Raw genomic sequence first — 24535 nt, forward strand, 5'->3', positions numbered from 1 at the left:
ATGACTAAATAATCAAAGATGAAAACAAACTGAAAACTGAAAAACCATAAACGAATTGTTTTCAAAATTATAAAAACCGAAGTTTTGATTTTTGGTTCGGATTTAACCCTAAACCAACCTAAATCGAACCGTAAAAGAAATGTTAGTAAAAAAAGTGGTCCAAAATCGTGAATATAGTTCGGACGAGTGAGGTGGGTCATCTCTCTCACAAACACATATATATACTATATTATATATTGTTTTTAATGAGGTATGTGAAACTTTGTTGTTGTAGAAGAATTTAAATGGTTTTAAAGAAAATATAAAATATGATGTAGAGCTTATGTGATGATTAGTGAACGTTTATTGTTGTAAATGTTATAGCAGTTTGATGCATTTTATTTCATGTGTCATATGTTTATTCACCCACTCTCTCTTGTTTCTTAATTAACAATCAAATCACATTTTATATTTTATTTTCTTATGAAAAATACACAAATGACTATGTTGTTATATGATAACAAACTAGTATCTAATTTGCAGCTCACCTATCCGTAAAACGTATTTTTCTCTAGTTCAAAGTTCATGATACAATGATACATTTTTTTTTGTATTTATATTTATATATATTCGTATAAAACGTATTCTATTAAAATAAAAAAGAGAGAAGGATAATCAAACATTCTCTGAAACGAACTTTTTTTTAACGTCGAAATTCTTATCATTGGGAGACTTAAACTCAAGCCCTTCTAACTCATTGGCGTTTTAAAGGTTTTGCTTTTGAAACGAGACTGATTAGCTGATAAAACAAAAATAAGATTTACAAACAAAACATAAATTTCACTTCTATTAAAAAAAAGTTAATTTAGAATTAAAGCATATTAAAATATTAAAAATGAGAATGATTAGATTAATGACTGATTGAGAATTACAAGTGTTAGGTGAAATAAGTACTTCATTAGGCGGATACCGTCCTCAGTCTAAATAGTTTTTTTTTTCTTTTAGAAAAGTTCACTTCAATAACAAAAGCCAAATACAAAGACGAGCTATCAGGACCCATCCACCGAGCACGGAGGAGCCACTACTACTATAAAAATACCCACATTAAAGCATTTTTATACCAATTCGCCCAACTTCCATCAAAACTCTTAGTCCTATTTTTAGGCCATAAGAAACTTAAAGCCTTGACATCTCTCAAAACCTCATAAATAAAATGAGCACATAAATAAATAAGTTTGAGTTGAACTTATAAATATTATTAAAAAAAGTAAATTAAAAAAATAATAAATAGCATGAATGCAATATTTCTAAATAGCTTATTTATAAAATCATCATATTAGTTACAAAACTACAAAAAAAAATATATATATGTATACACCCAATAGCGTGCATATAAGACAATAAAGGTTTATTTTTATTGTATAGCTTTTCAGGGATTAACCAAATTTGGTGTATGTTACTATGTTAGGGTTCTTCCTAACCTGTTTTTATTTTTCCAATAAAGTAAATGTTTGTCTAGTTTTCCTCTAAATTTCACCCTCTCCAAGACTCCAACAGTGAGTTCTGTAACCTTGAAAGTTGAAACTAAGGATATGAGTTAAATTAACGACGAGATAAATGATATTGACTCGTTAAAAACTCTAACTAAATCGAGCTGAACTTAGACAAACTTAAGCATAAGGTCAGACTTAAAAAAAATTAATATGTTTAATAAACGAGGTTAGACGTGAGCTTATCGATCCGTTAGACTAAACCCGTGAGCCAAAACAATATAATAGTTTTTATTATGTATTAAGTATTAACATTACGATAATAATTAACCACATACTATATCTTATGGTACATATAAGAATTATAATAAAGGTATATTATAATACATATAAATGTATATAGTTAATTTATAATAAATGAGGCGAGATACATAGGGCTCGAGCCTAGGCGAGCTTGGGCTTGGTTTGACTTGTTTACATCCTTAGTTAAAACTGACCGAACTGCCCACAAGAACTAAATCGGTCGAGTTAAAAATAGTACAATTTCTTTGGCTTAGTAACTGGGTTTTGTGACCGGGTTTACGGATTGAAATCAACATGATAAATCAAAATGATCTAGATATTAAAAAAACCTTGTTTTAATAAAAGATAATGTGCCTTTTTTTGTGTGTATATGAATCTAGCAATTACAATACGCATACAAAATTTATATTCTACTACGTTTGTGTTCTTATTTCTCCTATCATTAACTTTTATAAAAAAAATTATTTACATTTTTTTAACCACAATCTAATCTGCTCTAACATGTATAAATGTCCATCACGTGTCTCGGAACCATTAACTTTCAAGTGAGGGGATATTTACGGGGGAGTTGCAGCTTAAGGAGTTGTAAGTTGTGGTTCTGCTGTTGTACCTTTTATATCATCATATTTGATAGCACGTGTAGGTGCGTGTCTTCTCTTGGCCCATCGTTTAAGCTGCTAATCCCAGTTTTCTTCTTCATCTACATGTTTTCTTCAAGCATGTACATCATTTTAAGTTAACCACCAACTATCGTACTCATTGCCGGGTTCGATTTTAGAACCCTAGGTGGCGTTGGTCTAGGGTTCAATATGCTTTATCTATGGGCACAACCTCTCAGACTCGACATAAAGGTACAATAGCTAATAGCTTATAGAATTTGGTTGAGCTTTTGTTTTCTACTTCAAACATTTACTTGGTAGTAATATCATAAGAAATATTTAAGTTGAAGTTGCAATAATATATAATATGAGCAACTTTGGTTAGATGTCACACATGTGGAAATTGACAAGGTTAAGGTCAAATGCAAGAATAGATATGATAGTCAAAATTAGTTTATGATGTTTATTGCAAATCAATTATCATATTGTATCAGTTTTAAAGATTAGTACCAAGGGTATTATAGTCAAATTTATAATTTGATGAAAAGGGCAGTTTTGAAATATGTTAAAATGATGGATTGCGGGTCAAACTTCAGTTCATGTTTATGGTTGACTACGAGGAGTACTATTGGAATGTTGGAAAGTATGTTGAGTTAAACCACCTAAGGTTTAACTCTGTTGGTTTTTAATAATGTTTATTGTGTTATGTTGGTTTACTTGCCACTTACACACCTCTTAAACCTTCCATTATGTTGGTTTGCAAAGCATGCTTATTGTTGATCTGCTATTGATATTTGTTCCTTCACCCTAACCAATCTAATGATGTTAGGCTATGATGGTACTTAACTCTCAGCATGGCAACTTTGTTTATTGTGTGCAGCCATGAGTATGTGCTAGGAGAAAAGAGGCAAAAATACATTGAAGAACATGGGTGCATAGGCGGCTTCTAGAATGACAAAGACAACACTTTTGGCAACACAAGGCCATATTTTGTTGGTACTCATTGCATCTGCTATAAGCATGTAGTGCATGTAATGGCAACGTATGAAGATCCAAGCAAAACCTAAATAGACATTGAAAGACAACTTGGGTATTAGTATGTAGAAGTAAAATCTTTTGGAAATTATCTAGCACCAATCATGTAACTCAAATATGCAGCATATGTTAGTAACAACAATAATGACTAAACTTTAGATGTTTGCGCCCCAACACACGTTTGGCAGCCCAACTACGTCGTTGCGACGGGTAATCCAACTAGTTATAACACAATAAGGCACCATTTCATCTTTTATATAACACTAGCTTAATTTAACCGTGTTTTAAATGAAATGAACTTATCATTTTCTTTTAATGATGAATACATTATACATACCCAATAAAATATACTTATTGTCTATTATGTAACACTTGAACCTACACCAATTTATCAATCTAATAAAAAATAAACACTAGATTCCATTGTATGTTATTACTTAAAAATTGCGTGATAAATAGGGAAGAAAAAAGTGATATACCATATTTATTTGAGAAAGTAAAATTCTTGAGATGAAACACTCCAAAATTGTATCAAATGGTTAGTTTTAGAGTGTAATTTTTTGTGAGGTTTATACAATTAAATTACTTTTCTACATAAACTCATGTTATATGTGTTTACTGTGTTACATGTTGCCAGTAACTCAGTAAGTGCCGGATCTAGAAGTATTTTTACGAATAGTAAAAAAGCAGGCCCGTCAAAGTGATCCGATTAAAAAACTCTTTTAACTTAAACAAATAAGTAAACAAAATTGGACATCAACAATCAAAACAAAACAAGAAATAATAAACTCTAGCACAATTAAACTATAATCACAAAACATCAAATGAAATAGTAATAGACAAGTAATTATATAGATGAATAACAAAGTTACAAAACAACTTATTAACCGAAGGCAAATAAATTAAACTAAAGTACAATTAATGTGTTTACTTTTTATAAATAGAAAGAGTATAAGCCCAAAATTACTTTCTTGACAACTAAAATATATTTCCTCTTGGGCCTACGAACATATATAACAAAAAATAAACAGAATAGGAATAACTGCTACGCTTATTAAAATATATGACAGCATATAAACAAAAAATAGACAGCAACATGAAGAAAAATAAGCTGTTATGTTTACCACATGTTGTAATATAGGAATATTATAATTCAGAGTTTCAGATACTACTAACAATAGGAATATAACAGATTTTTACTGGGTATAGATGTTACGATTATAGTTGTACATAAGTTATAGTAATGATAAGTTATTTATTGTATTATGTCGGTATAATTTGAATGTAATTATTTTAAAAGTTGTAACGACGTATTGTAAAATATCAAAATTGTTGTTAAACATAGTGGGCTATAAGTTAGACATATTACAATCAAACATAGACATAAATAATTTGTTAAAAAACCATAATAAAACGTGTTTGAACCAAAATATTGTGTTTTAGTTAGTCTAAACAATCGACGTTGAACTTAATGGCCAATGTCACATAACCAAATGAGCGTATAATGTGTTTGAAAATGTAGTTGGAAACCCCCATGTGTGATCTTTACAAGTACGGCTACAAACGTGTGAATATGTAAAAACAATTAAGTAGAAGGATCTAAACTCCATTTATAGGAGTTCAATCGACGATGATGTTGACTATGGGTGTTAACCGGTTCAATTTAGTCGGTCTAAAGGTTTTTCCGGTTGTCATAAAAAAACGAACCGAATTACGCAATGCAAAATCAAACCGAAACTTTGATTTCGGGGTTTGGTTTTTGGTTTCGAAGGAATACTATTATTTATTTATTAAAATTTTGACCATTATTTGTTGTTGGAATGCGTTGTGTTAAATAAAACAGAGCTAAAGCCTAAAGCTACATTTTGGTTGACTTAACTGACCAACTTTAGTATACTATTACTCATTATTCAGTTTTGACTGAATTTAGCTTTTCAAAGCGAATATCTAGTTTGGTTTACGGTAAAACCAAACCAAAAACCATATACGTAATTTGGTTCGATTTTTGGTTTATTATGTTCGTAACCGAGTATTTGAGTAATGAACACCTCTAGTTTTGAAGGTTCTATTTTACCTCTACCATATCATTTTTTACTTTCTATCAAACTTAAACTTGACCTTTGTTCGATGTGAAACACTTATAAATGAACAATTTTTTATTTTAGTTTTTTCTCTTCTTTTATGCTTTCAAGTTTCCACAAACCTAACGGCCCAAGCCCAAACTAAGCCCCGTTTTGATCCATGTGGTTTGGTTAAGATAACCATTAGTCTAGTAGTTTTAGTTCCATGGTCTTAAATTCTATTTCACTTATTTTAGGTCTCTATTAAGAAGTTATGCTTCCTATATTACACCACATTAGAAAGGACCTGTTATTTATTTGCTGATTATTATTTTTATATATAATCTTTTAAACATGTATATTTTTGTCTTTTTATATAAGGTGACGAAATATTAAGATGTTGTTAGATGTCCAAATATAATTTAAACGAAAATGAAACCACACTGACTGAAAAGTCAAATTAAAATACTGAAAATCGATAGCGGACAGGTTTGGGCAACCTTTTGCCTTTCGAGTTCCTTTGGGTATGTCTAAACTTAAGAACGGGTCAAACAGAACACAATAGGAAACTCTTAGGAAGAGCATGTTCGAATGGGCATAGACAAGTTACTTAGCGCCTTAGCGGGTTATAATTGTTAGGATTATGAAAGCTTAATTTATGGGCTTGAAAGAAACAAAAAGATTGGGCCAGTTTAATAAATAATTAACGGGCCATCATGTTTATAGTTGTAACATGCAGATATAGGTTCATCGTTGAGACCGAATCACATTACAATTCTTGTGTCGTTTGTATTTTCTGTAGATTCTGCGTGATATATTGTATGTGCGTTCGTGTTGTCACTTCTGCATTGCCGCCTGACAAGAATGGGCCAAGGTAAGTTATAGATGTCTACTTTTGTTTGAAACTCAACCTATATTCAAGTCACATATTCAACGAAAGAGGTGAAAGGGAACACCAAATGAATAATATTTTTTTTGTTTTCTTAGTCGATTCAAAAACCATTATTTACCTTTTAATTAATACAATAGCCAATAGGACTGTTTAATTTAATTTTAGCTTGAATCACTAATAATTATGCCTGACAATCACTACCCGTATAATCATTAAAGTGTAGGTTTGAGCAGTTTTTTTTTGCCTTTCAAGTCCGTTTGAGTCCGTCTAAACTCAAACACAGGTCAAACCGGGAAAATATTGACAATGAAGAGTGGGTCAGAGTGAGCTGAAACACGTTAAACTCAACGTAATGACCATATATAAATCTAATGTTCCAATCATGATATGACTCACACCTATTCTTACCCGAACCAAAATAGTTTTTTTTTTTTAAAAAATTAGCCCGTTCTAACGTACATACTTTTCAATCCGGCATGTGGTTTGACCCGACCCGCATAAAGCTGACAATTGGGTACCTAATTAAGACACAATAAGACTTGTTAATAAAATTAGTACAATATGTGATTTTTTTTATATTTTTAAATAATTGAAATTAGTAGAGACTATACTCCATTTTTTCTTATTGGTACATGAAACTTAATATTGTCCAAATTGCCAACTTTTCGGTTTAAAACTCAACGTAAAAACCGTACATAAATATAATGTTTCCATCATGATAATCATGATATTACTTGTTCTTACGCGCACCCATTCTGACCCGAACAAAATAACTTTACTTAAACCAGTCCGTTCTAATCCGCACACATTCCAATTTAGCATGCCACCCGACTCAACCCGTCCATTTCGCCAAGTCTACCAATACCCATGTCATGAAAATGTAGAATTGTATTACAAGTACTAAAAAGAAGAAAATTTTGCTTTTTTCTTACTCTCTCGCATACCAAAATCTTACGAAATCTTCTCCATTATATGGCGAAACCATCATTCTTTATATTTGTACGAATCATGATGTTACATGTTTTGACCCAAATTAATTTTTTTCTTTTTAAATAGCACGTTATATTTCACACCCGTTCTAATATGAAATGTCGTCCGACCCGACCTGACCCGACCCGACCATTTCGCCAGCTCTACCAATACCTAGGGGTGCAAACGAGCCGAGCTGCTCGCGAGCTACTCGAGATCAGCTCGTTAAAAAAGCTCGAATGAGCCGAGCTTAATCGAGCCCGAGCCCGAGCTCAAGCCTAAAAGTAAGCTCGTTTAATAAACGAGCCCGAGCCCCAGCTTCACTTATCGAGCTCGAACCGGCTCGCGAGCTTGCTATTTGTATAGTTTTTAAAAATATATATTTAATAATTATTAATATATATATATATAATGAATAACTATATAATATTTATTATCTATACAGAAAATTATAATAGAAAAAAATATATAAAATTAATTATATTATTTAAAAGTTAAGTAATAAATAGTAAACAAGTCGAGCTCGAGCTTCAAAAATAGAGCTCGAAACGAGCCGAGCTCGAGTTGTTTGTACCCCTGCCAATACCGTGTCATGAAAATATAGAATTGTATAAGCACTAAAAAGAAGAAAAAATTGCTGTTTTCTTACTCGATTCAAAACCCAACACCCCGTCCACTCTCTCTTTCTCTCATATCAAAATCTTACGAAATCTTCTCCTCCATTAATATTAGATCTCTAAAACACACACACACACAATTAACCGTTTTCGCCGCAACACACTCACAATAATAATAATTATAATAGATCAGCCGGAATAGATGAGGAACGAGGAGATTGAAAGCTCCGACGACAACGAACTGCCGCCACGTGTCGGCCGGAGATACGATCCCGTCGTGGCACATGATCATGATTCAGTTGTGCTCGAGATGTCTTCATTCGATCGCGGATCTTCGTCGTCTAATAAGTTAGTGTTTTCTCTGAGATTTGACCTAATTTGTTATTAGATCAGTTCATTACGGTTCATGAAGTTATTAATCGTATAGTAATTGTGTTCAATTAGTATATAATGTGCTAATTTAACCTAATTTACTTTTAGTTTACCTCAATTTGCGCTAATTTGTTATTAGATCAGTTAATTACGGCCGTTCGTGAAGTTATTAATCATAGTAATCGTGTTCAATTAGTAGGCATTGGTGTACTTTTGCTTTGATGTGCTGCATAATGTGCTAATTTAACCTAATTTGCTTTTAGTTTACCTCAGTTTGAGTTAATTTGTTAGTAGATCAGTTCATTGAGGTTTTAGATTTGGTTAATTGTGTAGTAATCGATAGTTCTGGAAACTATGTGCAATTAGTAGGCACTGCTGCACTTTTGCTTTGATGTGTTGCATAATGTGTGCATTTGCGTGCCCTAGATCAGTTGTTCAGCATTAGATCAGTTAATTGCGGTTCATGATTTTGTTAATTGTGTAGTAGTTGTAGTGTACTGGTGCAATTAGTTGCTACTGCTGCACTTTTGCTTTGATGTGTTGAGTAATGTGTGATTTCGCTTGACCTAGATCAGTTGCTCAGCAACAATTTGCTTTTTACTGGCGAATTTGCTAGTAGTATTCTTTGATTTGACCTAATTTGTTGCTAGATCAGTTCATTACGGTACACGAAGTTATTAATCGTATAGTAATTGTGTAGCAGTTGATGATAGGAAAGTAGAATTAGAGTGAATTGAAGTTTTGTAACAGAGACTGTTTGCAATTAGTTGCTACTGCTGCACTTTTGCTTTGATGTGTTGCATAATGTGCGAGTTTGCCTGCCCTTGATTGGTTGTTCAGCAACAATTTGCTAGTAGTTTTATTTGATTTAATGTAATTTGTTATTAGATCAGTTAATTGTGGTTCATGATATTATTAATTGTGTAGTAGTTGTATTGTACTGGTGCGATTATTTGCTACTGATGCACTTTTGCTTTAATGTGTTGCCCTAGAGTAGTTTTTAAGGAACACATTGCTTTTGTTAGGTCATTACTGGCGAATTTGATTGTAGTTTTCTTTGATTTAAGCTAATGTGTTGCTAGATCAGTTAATTCGGTACATGATTTTGTTAATTGTGTAGTAAATTAGTAATCGTATAGTACTGGTAATGATTGAGGATAGGAAAGTAAAATTAGAGTGAATTGAAGTTTTGTAACGGAAACTGTGTTTAATAAGTAGGCGCTGGTGTACTTTTGCTTTGATGTGTTGCATATGTGCTAATTTAACCTAATTTGCTTTTAGTTTTCTTCAGTTTGAGCTAATATGTTATTAGATCTGTTAATTGCGGTTCATGATTATATTAATTGCGTAGTAACTTTATAGTACTGGAAACTGAGTGTAATTAGTTGCTACTGCTGCACTTTTGCTTTAATGTGTTGCCCTAGACTAATTGTTTAGAAACAAATTGCTTTTGTTAGGGCATTTTCTGTCTAATTTGATTGTAGTATTCAGGTCCAGTTGCTTTATATTGTAGGCTATGATGCATAATCTGTTGTAAACATATTAGTTTTGAGTCACAAAACGGATATGGATTGTGCTTCTAGTGTATCACTAAGACATCAATAGCTATTAATTTGTTATAGACTTATAGTTACTGTAAAGTTTATTTAGTTTTCAGATGTTTAATAAGCTCTTTGGATTGGCAAGTGCAACTCATTTAATTTTCTGTAGTGAAAGTCTTGGCTCTTCTTTTCATCAGAATTGAAGTAGTAGTATATAGTTGTTGTTGTGTAATAGATTTTAACATAGGTAATGGTTGCATATGCTAATGGAAAACACAAAAGGATTCGTTGCATATATTTTACTGAACTGAGCGTGGCTATATGCGTACGCTCAATCATATAGTACTGGCAACGATTGACAACAGGAAAGTGGGATATTTCTTATAATAGAAGAATTAAAGTAAATTGAAGTTATATAACAAAAACTGTGTCCACTTAGTTGCTATTGCTGCACCTTTGCTGTGATGTGTTGCAAAGTTAGCGAATTCTGTAGGCTACCTTACACATGCCCTAGACTAATTGTTTAGGAACAAATTGCTTTTGTGAGGGTATTACTGGTTGAAAAATAATGAGGCATAAGGTGTTGCTTTGTAATCTGCTGTCAGACATAGTAGTATGGTACTTTTAAGTTACAAAATTGGTATGGATCTTGCTTCTAGTGTACTACTATGGCATCAATAAATATCAATTTGTTATAGACCTGTAGTTACTGTAAAGTTTATTTACAAAATTGGCATATGCAACTCATTTGATTTCTGTAGTGAAATTGTTGGCTCTTCTTTTATCATTTTGGCATTGAAGTAGTGGTATATAGATGTAGCTTTACCGTGTTAGATCTAACATAGGTAATGATTACATATGCTGATGAAAAATACAGATGGATTTGTTGCATACATGTTATTTAACTGTGTATGGCTATATGTTTATGCTCAGGGTTATTCTTCAGAGTTTACACTGTACTGATAATTTAAATCAAAACATCCAATTTACTAGGTAGGACTTAGAAGAACAATAAGTATTGCCTATTACATTGTAGTTCTCAACACCCTCTTCAGGCGTTTTTTCTATCAGATGCTCAGTTTTTTTAAAGTTATTATCTTCAGAAATAAATAGATATATATTAAGATTAGATATCTTGTCATAAAACATCTTGGGTTATCTGGCTTGCCTCTTTGGCTGGCTATGTTGCTCACTTGTTTGTCATCACACGCATGCTTTCATGGCGAGGCTTAGTGAGTTTGGGTAACAATATGGCTAGGGATGTGGCATGCCATAATATTTTCATCTAGATTATGTGCTTTTTCTTTGTTTTGATATGTTACGTTACCTGAACAAACTGCTAGCATCTGTATAATATGACATCATATGTGATATGACATCTAGTGAATTAGTTAAACGAGAAGCTCTTTCGGTTGCTTGTAAGTGTACTCATATGGACTTTCCTTCTCCTATCAGAATTATTAATGGTCATGAAGCACAATATCTTTCTTACAAAATGCTTAAATTACACACTGTAACTTGGTTGTTGGGTATCAAACTTTTACTTCATACCTGCTGTTAATATCTTGAAAAATGATTTACATGTGCCAGCAAAGTAAAAACAACCATTCAGCCAAGCAAGCCTGCAGGTGCAATGGAAGACTCGAACCCAAATGATAAAGAAGTCAATGGTGAACACACAGAGTCCAAATTGGAATTATTTGGATTTGATTCTCTTGTTAACATTCTTGGTCTCAAAAGGTAAGCATTGCTTTTCTTTTGTTCTCTTTAATCTCTTCTCTTTGGTTTGAACAAGTACTAGCCTTTTGTTCCAAACGAGTTTGGGGCAGGTTAATAATAAAACACAAAAGAAGCTGTAATTGCTATCACCATTTTTTTCTTTTTGAGTAATGTTTGAACTTTAATTGCTTCTAATTATAGAGATTTTTATATTATGTTTTCTAGTTTTAAGGTCATAAATCTTGTTTAAACTTTTCAATTTCAGTATGACTGGAGAGCCGATTCCTGTACCTACAAGTCCTAGAGGTCCTGAAGATAGTTCTGCTGCACATCATCCAACGGTACTCATTATTTACTATAAGTATCCTATTTTAGCGATTCTGTTGCTTTGCTATATATTTCATTATAAAATGGCGTAAGGAAACATGCAAACGCTCTAGTTCATATTCATGAGAAAGCAAATTGATTAAAAGTAACTTTGTTCAATCTAACCATTATGGCGTCACCCTTTAAGCAATGATTTTTAACAATGTCGTGCCAACTCATTTATAATGACTTCTATATTCTGATGTATGTATCTCCAACTCAGATAAATGTATCTTTTGACATTTGGATACAGTTTGTATTTGAATTTTTCTGAAGAAGTTTCTTTGACACTTGGCTTCACACTCTAAGCATAATATGCGTGAAGTTACTATGTTTTGCTGACTTTGATGCACAATATATGCCAGTAATTGCTTTCTTCATGTCTTTTTAATACTTCTGGATGTGCAGACTACCACTGTTGTAAAATCAGGGACAATGATGGGAGTCTTTATCCCATGCTTGCAGAACATATTGGGGATTATCTATTACATTAGGTTTTCATGGTATGTTTCTTCTCGTAGATGCTCATGATTACCTGTTATAAGGAAGATAGTTATGTTTTCCCGTGATCTGTTTTTTTTCATTTGTGCTAGTTGAAATGCTGGTTTCTTAGTATCTTACTCTACCGAGATTTAAATATGCAGGATTGTTGGCATGGCAGGCATAGGCGGGTCTCTAGCAGTAGTTGCCTTATGTGGCTTGTGTACTTTCTTGACCTCAATATCATTGAGTGCTATTGCAACTAATGGTGCAATGAAGGTGAATAATCATTACTTTCTTCTTTTCTTGTTTCCTACTGTCTGGATTTCTATAGGCTTCTTCTCTAGTTACTAGCATTATTGCATGTTTAATTACTAATCGGTATGAAATTAATACTATTTTTTTTAGTTCTTTACTGTTTGATCCATTTGTTTCTAGGGTGGTGGACCTTATTATCTCATTGGCCGTGCCTTGGGTCCAGAAGTTGGAGTCAGCATAGGACTATGTTTCTTTCTAGGGAATGCGGTTGCTGGATCTATGTGAGTATACCACGAGTTAATACTACAATTGGCTTAATGAGCGGGCTGGGTAATGGGTTGCAAAGGGTCAAATTTTGGTGTGGGTCTAGACTACAAACAAGACAGGTTGGCCCGGGTTAAGCTGTAACTTTTTTTTTGTTAGTTGTTACTTTTTATATGTGATTAATGTGATAACTATGATTATAAAAACATTGTTACAGAAATAAATTGAAGTCTTTGAATAAAATGATTTAGGGGCTGTATGTGTTAGAATTGAACTTTATGCTTGACCCATTTGACCTGTTGCTTTTTTAGCTAAACTTTATGACTCAACTGTTTACCCCATGTGAGATAAAACGCAACCCAAATCGTCACATTCATAAGTAAATGGTTCGAAATAGCCACTTCGAGTCCGTACCAGTATATACCACCCCCACATTAATTTTCTTTTTTAATTTCCCAAAAGTGTCCACTTCCAAAAGTATTTGTAGCTTTTCGTTCTACTCTTAATTACTAAACTGTATCGCAAGTTTTTGAAACCGTGTGCACTTTTAGGGGTAAAACTGTTATTTAGTTATTATATAATGCTTTAAGTGCACATTCTCTCTACTGTCTTTTGTCTAGTGGACATTAATTTTGGGATGAGAGGAGTATGATTTACAGTGTATGGGGATTTTAAGGTGTTCCTCACTAACTGTTTTCTTCTCCGTGATAATTGAAATACATGTATACTGTTTGTAGGTATGTCTTGGGAGCAGTGGAGACATTTTTGAATGCTGTGCCAAAGGCTGGACTTTTTAGAGGTAAACATATGAACCATATGCGTTTTTTGCCACACACGTAATTTAATTGCTCTATAGGCAATTGCCTCGCATTAAAATTTTGGGCAAACTGCAAATAGGGAAACATACTGTTACCCTTTTACCAATATCTGCGTGATGACTTATTTTTAACAGTTTTATGCAACATTATTGTCACGTACCGATAAGCAATTTGTAACCATTTAATGAGGCATACTTGCCTGTTTTACCATTTAATGCAACATACTTGGTGCAACATATTACATACTTTGGCGATAAAACGTTAAAAAAATATATACCAGCAAATCAGAATGATGCTTGCAGTTTCTTGCACTTTGCCCTAAATTTACCGTCAAGTGAATGTTTTCAGTATTCTTTTTCTGAGTTCTAGTTGGCAGTTAGATGATATTATGTTAATCTTTGTTGAACAGAAACCATCACACAGGTGAATGGCACAACAGTAGCAGAACCTATAACAACTCCAAGTTTACATGACCTGCAAGTCTACGGGATTATTGTTACTATAATTTTAGTTTTTATTGTTTTTGGAGGCGTTAAAATGATCAACAAAGTTGCACCAGCCTTTCTTATACCTGTTCTATTTTCGCTTCTTTGCATATTCATTGGGATGTTTGCAGCAGGGAAAGACGACCCGGCAGGTATTCCTTCATTATAGATCCTCTACCTAATGTCTTCTATGAGAATAAAAAACTAATATTCTAAACATGTTTAAACAGTTGGAGTTACGGGCTTGAGTCTGAAATCTTTTAAAGACAATTGGGGGTCTGCTTATCAAACAACAAACAATGCTGGGATACCTGATCCTAATGGAGATATATACTGGCATTTCAAGTAAGTGATTGATTTGTATTTTTGTCGAGTTTGAGTTCTTCAATTCTGAGTAGGCAAATGATGAAAAACTGAGAAATTATTAAGTTACAGAGCTGATATTAGACGTATAGGATGTAAAGGTTACCATGTCTTATACAGTTATACATGTAGTACCTGGATGTACGCCATCAAACATGAAATGTTTACTTTTTGAATGATATGATTATACTCCTTGTATATGAATACACATGTGAACAAGAATTAATTTTTGAAGATTCTTTGTTAACTCTTTAACGGAAGATTTTCGACATAGGTCAGCCGTCAGAAAGCTTGTTTAGTTGACTTTGAAGTAGTACCCTTAAATATTGTAGTGCTTAGTACCAAGTTAGTTACACAAATTTGCAACTCCAAAATATAATGTTATTCAAAATTGGGTTTATTACACCAAATAATAACTTGCTTCACCTGTTTGTCATCGTATCTGAGAAAAAAGTTGTTCTTCTCCGTTGTATGGAATGACAAGTTTGTATATAAATATAGGTAAAATGGTTACCTGGCACGCTGCCATGTATCTAAAAAACTGGTGCTACATTGGCATTTTTACATGCTATAAAAGATTAGTTGCATACAATGGTAAAAAGTTTAAAAGTATATGTTACGACAATGTGAAAACAATTCCATACATACATTGACAAAAAGGTGAAAGTAAGATGCAGTTTGGGGTGTTTAATCATATAGGTTTCATCTTGAAATTGAAGAACTCTTATCCATGGTGAAGTTTGTTAAAATAATTGATAATAAGTTTGTCTGACATCTTAACCTTGCATATTCATATATCGGTGTATAGTGTGTTCAACTTCTGTATCTGTTAAAAGTTTTATGTCAGCAGCTATTTATTCTGATTTTGTCATCATGGTGCCAATTTTATTTGCCATGCTATTCTAGGGTTTACAGTTTTTAGCATATGTGGTCATACGTACTCTATGTTTTACAAAATATATCTGATCAATTATTTTAACAATTTATAATTTTCTTTTTGTTAGTGCATTAGTAGGTCTTTTCTTCCCTGCTGTAACTGGAATTATGGCTGGTTCAAATCGTTCTTCCTCATTAAAAGACACTCAACGTTCTATTCCTATTGGCACATTGGCTGCAACACTGACAACGACCGCCATGTACTTCGTTTCTGTGTTCCTATTTGGATCCGTAGCTACCAGGGAGAAACTATTTACAGACAGGTAACTGTTCTATATTGCTAACTTTTAAAAAAGATCATATATACTTCATAGTTGATGTGTAGTTACCAGAGAATCTTCTTATTCAGATAACTTGCTCCTTGTATTTAAAAAAACCATGTTTTTGTTTTTTAGTTTTACCACCACATATCGGCCATGGTCTAAACTCTTTTTGGGCTATTTATTGGCCAATTGCTTAAACATAACTAATTTGGTCAATGTTTTAGCTAGGTAACCAGCTTTTTATTTTTGCCAAAAGAACCTACGAAGTTAAAAAATTTCGATTCATGGTAATCTGATCTAGCCAGGTCAAAATGCTGACATGGCAATAATTTTGACCTTTTTCCTCATGTGGCACACAATAGCCAACTTTTGAATATTTTGGTTATGGTAATCTGATCCAGTCACCCTGTGAAAATGATGACGAGTACATGACTGCATTAGTACCAGTAAATTTGACCAAGTTTGACTTTTTTTCTGATTTGGTACATGGTTTTCTAAATTCTTGATTTTGAGGTAATTTGACCTGTCACCTTCAAAATGATGACATGGCAGTAACTTTGACCATGTTTAACATTTTCCTGACACGGGAATATTACCATAACTTTAATGAGTTTTCTAAGGTAAAAAGATTGGTTGACTTTGACCAAATTCGGTAAGGTTTTACTTTAATTCAACTGCAACTGCACTTATTTATTTTTTTTTTGCAGATTACTGACAGCAACCATAGCTTGGCCATCTTCCGCCATCATATACATAGGAATCATTCTTTCAACTTTAGGTGCTGCTCTACAAAGCTTAACCGGGGCCCCACGTCTTTTAGCAGCAATAGCCAATGATGACATTCTGCCCGTTCTTAATTACTTCAAGGTTGCAGACGGAACCGAACCACATATTGCAACACTCTTCACAGCTTTCCTCTGTATCGCATGTGTTGTAATCGGGAATCTTGATCTTATCTCTCCAACCATAACTATGTTCTATCTACTATGTTACGCGGGTGTCAACTTGTCTTGCTTTCTTCTGGATCTTTTAGATGCGCCTAGCTGGCGTCCTCGCTGGAAGTTTCATCATTGGAGCCTTTCTCTTCTCGGAGCTTCTCTTTGTATTGGTATGCATTTTTCATTATTTGAATTTCTAGTATGTGTTTGTATATTATTTATATTCTCTAGTGGTTTTATTAACTTGCAGTAATCATGTTTTTGATATCTTGGATCTTTACCGTGGTGTCCCTTGCACTTGCTAGCCTCATATATTATTATGTGAGCATTAAGGGTAAAGCCGGGGACTGGGGAGACGGTTTCAAAAGTGCTTATTTTCAACTAGCACTTCGCAGTCTTCGTTCTTTGGGAGGTGAGTTAACGACTTAACAGGCCTGTTAACGGGTCAAAATCAGGTTCGGGTTGAAATGGGTAGTGTTTATGTGCTCGTTGAAACGGGCTGGGCCAGGTTGATCCACAAAGACTTCTTACTTACTCAAGTCTTTTCTAATAAAATAGTTAATACATTAATTTTGATAACAAAAAATATATTGTAATATTACTATATTATATGCATTAGTAAAGACTTTGCGACTAACAACCTGGTGGACCAGTTTGGCCCATTTCAACAGTTTTTCTTTCAGCTATGAGTGTGCATGAAACCAAAAAATATAAATCGAACCGAAACAAAACGATTGTTTGGTTTTGTGTTTTTTGCAAAAACCAAACCAAATCTGTATATTTTTATTTTTTGTTTTTAGTTTTACTAATTTAGAAGAATTTAGTAACTAGTGTATCTGAATTAAATAAATATAATAGTTAATTAGTTATTAATTAACAAAAAGATTTAGGCCTAAATTTATCATCTTGGCCATTTTTTTCAGCCCAAAAGTTTCAAGCTCAAATGACAAAACCAAACCCAAACCCAAACCGAAAAACTGAAACCAAACGGTTTTTAAAAACTCAAAAACCGACCTCTACTTTTAGCTAAACTGTTAGAATCGGACCCTTTTAATATCATTAATAATAGGAATATTGTATTTTTAATAATCCCTGTTGAATGGTATTGGCCGATAATAATCCCTATTCATTTTATCGTCACTAGCGGTCCCAAATTCAAAAAAGTTGGCCCCCAATGGTCCCCGTTAAATATGACTTAACGGCGTTATAGTTTTTTCTGAATTTCCAACCAATGTTTTAGGGCTTTTGATCGTTAGGAGGATACGAGTCGATTGGTGTAAAACTTAGTTCGAAACGGTGCTTCAAAATGACGAAACAATGCTTCAATTCGGGTGTTTGAACTTACAATTAACCAAAATCAAGTCGTTTGGATCATTGTTTGGAGCTAAGTTTTATATCACTCGACTCGTATCTTTCTTCCGATTAATAGCCCTAAAAAGTTAGTTTCAAATTCGGAAAAAGGTATAACGTCGTTAAGTCCTTTTTAACGGGGGACCATTGGGGGCCAACTTTTTTGAATTTGGGACCGCCAATGGCGATAAAATGAATAGGGATTATTATCGGCCAATACAATTCAATAGTGATTATTAAAATCCAAAATTCCTTAATAATACTTATTGCACATTGACATTTATATTTTACTTCTTTAACCTCTTTGTTTATTAAGTATACACATTGGGTTTTTGCAGCAAGCAATGTTCATCCAAAGAACTGGTACCCGATCCCCCTAATTTTCTGTCGACCATGGGGAAAACTACCCGAAAACGTGCCATGTCATCCAAAACTTGCTGACTTTGCAAACTGCATGAAGAAAAAAGGTCGTGGTATGTCCATATTTGTAGACATCCTAGACGGTGACTATCAAGATTGTGCAGAAGACGCCAAAACCGCATGCAAAAACCTTGCAACATACATCGAATACAAACGTTGTGAAGGCGTGGCTGAAATCGTAGTGGCCCCCACCATGTCAGACGGTTTTCGAGGCATTGTCCAAACAATGGGCCTTGGGAATCTAAAGCCCAATATCGTTGTGTTACGGTATCCCGAGATTTGGCGGAGGGAAAACTTAACCGAAATTCCCGCCACTTTTGTCGGGATTATTAATGACTGTATTGTCGCCAATAAAGCGGTTGTGATTGTAAAGGGACTTGATGAATGGCCGAATGAGTATCAACGACAGTACGGGACGATCGATTTGTATTGGATCGTTAGAGACGGTGGTTTAATGTTGCTTTTATCTCAACTTCTTTTAACTAAAGAAATGTTTGAAAGTTGTAAAATTCAAGTTTTTTGTATCGCGGAAGAGGATTCGGATGCCGAAGAGCTTAAAGCCGACGTGAGAAAGTTTCTTTATGATCTTAGAATGCAAGCGGAAGTTATCGTTATTTCAATGAAGACGTGGGACCATACTGGCGGTAACGGCGGTGGTGGGTCAAACACGCAAGATGACTCGGTGGAGGCATTTAGTGCCGCCCAAAAACGGATAAAGAATTACTTAACGGAGATGAAGGACCGAGCGCAACAGGAGGGGAAACCACTAATGGCGGACGGGAAGAATGTGGTGGTGAATGAGCAACAAGTTGAGAAGTTTTTATACACGACGCTTAAGTTGAACTCGACGATTATGAACTACTCGAGAATGGCGGCGGTGGTGTTGGTGAGCCTACCGCCGCCACCGGTGAACCACCCGTCTTATTTTTACATGGAGTATATGGACTTGTTGGTTGAGAATATTCCTAGGCTTTTGATTGTACGAGGTTACAGGAAAGATGATGTCACTTTGTTCACGCAGTAGCTGATGAACTAAACATGTTTTGTTTCTTTTTGATTTATTATATCTATATAGGGGTTTGTAGATTAAAACGTTGGATTCATTCTTTCTACGACACAATTCAGTTTTGTTATATTATTAAAACTATGCTTCTTTAATTGTGAAGCAATTTGGGTATGCTTTGTTCATGGTTAGGTGAAACCGGTTTAGATGTTAACATTGCATATACCCATAAAGTAAATTAGAAATAAATATTTGACTGTGTATAATAGGGTTAGAACATGTGTAGTGGATAAACTTTCTAGGGAGCGTTGTTTGAGCGTTGGTTGCGTGTTATGTGACGTCACATCATTATATGTGGTTATATAAAATAGGGGTGTAGTGGATAATCCTCCTCTCAATCATTACTTATTATTAATTTTTTTAAAATAAAACAAGTCCACATTTCATGAAATAAAATAAAAACGATCGTTTGCACTCTCATGTCTTGTTCAATATATTCTCTTCTCGAGACCGGACGAGAAGAATGAATAGATTGCATATACTTTGTTGCGAGTGTTATTGCACTCGTAACCGCCTTCTCATCGGCCGCGTGATCATTATTCGCCAAATATCGCTTGATTATCTCGGAGGAAGATGGAGAATCCGATTTTAGAGAGAATTTTATGAAATTATAGAGAGAATTTATAAAATTGTGAGAATTGTTGTAGCTATGGTTTATATATTAAAAAAATTGATTATTTTTATTATAGAGCCGATGTCAGACGGTCCTTGACCAAACCCGCCAATCACCATCAAGCATCACCATTGTTGTGTGGGAAGCGTCACCACGGATGGTCTTACATTAAGACAAATTTCTTTTACTTATCGGGACTTGAATCCATAACCTTTGAATGTTTAAAAGACTTTGTCTTTATCGTTAGACAACCAACCCAAAACCAGTAGTTGCTGTAATTAACTAGAGAAGTGTCAGATTTAGTAACGACTTTGTAAAGACATCACATCAGTAATCTAATCATTTGTCGACATAATCTGCACAAAGATTTGAAAAACATTTTCTGTAACAAAATGAAAATCGACTTTCACATGTTTTGTGTGGGCATGGCAAAGTTATTTAATCTTTCAACTTATAGTTATATTTTTATTTTTTACCTATAAAAGTCAACACATATCAATCAATATGTTACAATATTACATGGTATTAGAAGTTTTAGATTAATCTACCTTGTACTAATACCTATATTGAAAGTCTGGATTAAAATATGTAAATGAACCACTCTAGCCCGAGCTCAACTAGGTTCGGGCTCGGCTCGTTTATTACTTAATTTCTTTATATATTTGATATAAACCTTAGCAAGCCTAAGCTCGGATCGAGCTCGTGTGCGGTACCTTAACCTTAACCTTAAACGAGCCAAAGCTCGGCTTTGAAATGTGAAATTATTACGCACATGTCCAAAAGGGTTAAAACTTAAAAATACACATGGCTCGTTAAAGCTCGACGTGTCCAAACAAGCTTTTCATACAAGGCTTGTGCTCGGACCTGAAAATCACACTACCTTTACTTGAGGCTCTTGATCGACTCGAACTCAATAAGGCTCGGCTCACTTGCATCCCTAACTGTTATTAACGGTTTAACCTAAAATCAGTTTAAACTTAAATATATAATTTAAAGAAATGGTGTCATAAAAAGAAATAATTATATTTGGGTCCCATGACACATGTTGGGCTGGGCTAGAGCTAGAGGTGTTTGGTCACATCATTAAATATTGAGACAAATGGGGTTTTACAGCTCTTATTGATACGGTTGATTTAATGATGTTAACAGGAGCATGTGATGTGTGCAGTGTGCATCAACATCAAAGTGGGTGGGTTTGCCGAATAGTCCATAACCATTAATATTTAAATTCGTATAACAAATTTTACATTACCTAATATTATTAAATTATATAATAAAGTCTAAAAGTTATTTTTATCGTATAAACACTATTAAAAATTTTATTCTTTATATATTCGGCCTACTAAAAGAATAGTATAGGTGTACATGCAACCAGTTTCGTTACTGGAAAATAAAGTTGTATGGTATATTTTTTTATGGTCAACCCTTAAATAACAAAAAAAAAAAGAAATAAAATTTACTACTTATAAAAGAAAGCTTGAGGTGTTTTTACGGCGAGGTAGACTAGTAACGGATCTATAAGAAAATTTCAGGGTATTTGTTTTTTTTTTCAAATCTAGGGATATCATGATATTTCCTTAGAACTCAGGGGTATCCGAGCCGATACATAAAACGGAGATTGTAAAATGAATTTCCAAACTAATTTTACACTTCCCGGGCAAAATTGTGGGGTAGCCTGGACTACCCCTAGCTCCTTCATATTTATGCTCATGTCGTAGACAATGGACTTTAACTAAATCATCATTTAACCTGTAGTTTTACTTATATTTAAATATATAAAAGTGTAAATAATTAATAAAAGTGTGTGTTTGCATGTGATTGATAGAGAGAAGTAGACTCCAGTCGTCGAAAGTGTGGGAGGGGCGCTAAGGGCTAACGCCCTTCGTTGATGGTGATGTTATGGTTTGACGGATGCATTTTGTTAAAATGGTTGTGAGGTGGCAGGCCCCATGGGTAAGCTAACATACATTTAAACTAACTAAGTCAGAGCAGTTCATTTGCAATTAATATACCGGTGTCTTGTGAAGAGAGAATGTTAGTAGGTGAAAATGTGTTTATCTCTATTATAATGTAATAGAGATAATTATGGTGACACTGAATTTAGTTAATGAATCAAACTTAGAAGTTAGAACCTATATTTCAACATATTCAAATTCGTATTAATCACGATATTATCTTAACCTCAGTTTATAAGTGTTAACTTGAGGTGAGATACCCTCTACATCTTTTATACTTTTTTTAACCTATAAGATTCTATTAAAACAAATATAATCCCCATAGTTGATGGACAAAATTCTCCTACTTTAAGCAAAGTGCCATAAACCACATGACACCACATGACATCTTTACTATTTTGTGTCGTTTAAAGCAATATTTGGACACCTAAATGTTTGGTCTTACCATGACAAATTGTACTATTGTACACATGTAAAGTTGTTTGGGTTTACCAAATTACATAGTCTTATGTGATATCTGGACTGACAAATGTAAGGTATTTTGGTTTAAGTCATGGTCATATAATGTTCTTTTATTCTTGTATAGTTATCTTGTATTTGAAGCTCTATAACATGATAAAATGAATACCAACTTTTGTGGCATACATAGATTCCCAAACACCAAAGATACAGAAACATATGATGGCCTTTCAAAAAAAAAATTAAATAGAAACATATGATGACATCAAATAAGGCATCTTTCCTTTTATAGAAAGTGGTTTTTCAAGTGGTTTATTTAGAGATATAACTGAAAAAAGGTTTGATGTATGATAAATTGATAATCCTTATGCTGAATCAACTTTTTTTTAGAACGACGGCTTTCTTATATTTAGGCTACGGTACTCTTTAAATTTGGAGAGCTCTGAGGCTCCATTCTAACCAGACTATGTTGGTGGATATTTGGAGGGCTCGGAACGAGATGAGTTTTGTTTTCGTAGAATGAACCCTAATAAAAGATATTTGATTCGATATTTTCAATGCCTTTTTTACGGTTATCATCTCGTAATTGTATATGTAAGCTAAATTTGATAGTGACTTAGAAACATGCTATTTTATATGTATTTGTTTTGTGTTTTCCTCGTGGTTAGGATTTTCTGACCGGGGAGGAGTGTTTTGTATTCGACTCTTAAAATAAGAAAAACAAATGTAAAAAATGTCTTAAAGTCCTGGATGTGAACTTTTTTTAATTCCATTATGTTAGTCACTCTATTAATAACATAAATGTATAAAGTTGTATGTTTTAAAAAAGAAACTATACTAGCAAAAACATAAACCAAGAAAACAAAATAAATGTTGTACATTGTTCTTAAAAATACAAAATTAAATACTCATGTTAGGTTATTGTCAAAGTACACATGTACCTTTAAGGTACCAAACTTTTGTGCAAGTGGCATAGTAAAGGTAAACTAATGATGCATGATAGAGTCAAAGGGTGTGATTCTAGCTAGTATTCAAAAGAGTATGGGTGGCTAACCCCATATCTATAATCTTAGGCATTTTGAGCCACTTGTGATTATTTCATGTTCGGATACGATAGGTCTGGAACTACACAATACGACCAGACTTACTCGTGTCCAAAACACCTTCTGCATGAAACATGATATGCCCACAACCCAAAGCCACACGTATACGGAACATACTATATAGAAAGTAAGGAAACACCATATGTCCGAGCTATTCGTGTTTGGAGGACACTAGGGCCGAATTACGTTTAGGGCAATAACACCAAACTATGACCACTAAGCAATAAGTGAGTGCCCTAATACAAACAATAAAACATATGTCCAAACTATGACCACTAAGCAATAAGTGAGTGCCCTAATACAAACAATAAAACATATGTCTAAGAACAATGACAAATATCACTAGCTAACACAAGGACCAATAGTTATTTACCTTGGTTTACTTGGTTAATAACTCAAACATGTTTGCACATACGACAACGTTACATACGACACATCAGACTGCAAAGAGTTGTACACATGAATAGTTACTTACGAAAGAATAGTCCAAAAGAACAGTACCATGTACGTACTCCTCTCAAATGAATTCTATTTTCATTTATTGCATCTTGTTGATTCTCCCGTCGGAGTTTGCAGGCCTTCACAAATTGACTTTCTCATCTTTGCGTCGGAGTTTGATCACAGGGTTGTTTATCGTGTCATTGCTTGATTATGCTAATAAACAATTGATAATGAATGCACCAAGTTATTTACCTAGAAACACTAGTGGATTATAGGTAAAGATTGGTTAGATTTTTCTTCCTTTTGTTTTGGACACTAAAAACTTGTTTATGACCTGACCCATATTACACCAAAACCGGTTTGACCCAAACAGGTTCCCAACTA

General features: G+C 33.7%; 1 protein-coding gene across 1 annotated transcript; it reads left to right on the forward strand.

The window, feature by feature from the left end:
- Window positions 1–8099: 8099 nt before the first annotated feature.
- On the forward strand, window positions 8100–19680 carry LOC143533092 (cation-chloride cotransporter 1-like). Its single transcript, XM_077027963.1, has 13 exons — window positions 8100–8292; window positions 11448–11597; window positions 11842–11917; window positions 12351–12445; window positions 12587–12701; window positions 12861–12961; window positions 13682–13743; window positions 14172–14399; window positions 14478–14592; window positions 15615–15809; window positions 16517–16917; window positions 16998–17159; window positions 18436–19680. Exons 1-13 carry the CDS (start codon window positions 8147–8149, stop codon window positions 19539–19541), a joined length of 2952 nt encoding a protein of 983 aa, XP_076884078.1. The 5' UTR covers window positions 8100–8146; the 3' UTR covers window positions 19542–19680.
- Window positions 19681–24535: the final 4855 nt, after the last annotated feature.

The sequence above is a fragment of the Bidens hawaiensis genome, unplaced genomic scaffold (assembly GCF_021521415.1).
Source record: "Bidens hawaiensis isolate Kalapana, Puna unplaced genomic scaffold, B.hawaiensis_p1.1 tig00009618_1, whole genome shotgun sequence".
Classification (NCBI taxonomy): Eukaryota; Viridiplantae; Streptophyta; class Magnoliopsida; order Asterales; family Asteraceae; genus Bidens; species Bidens hawaiensis.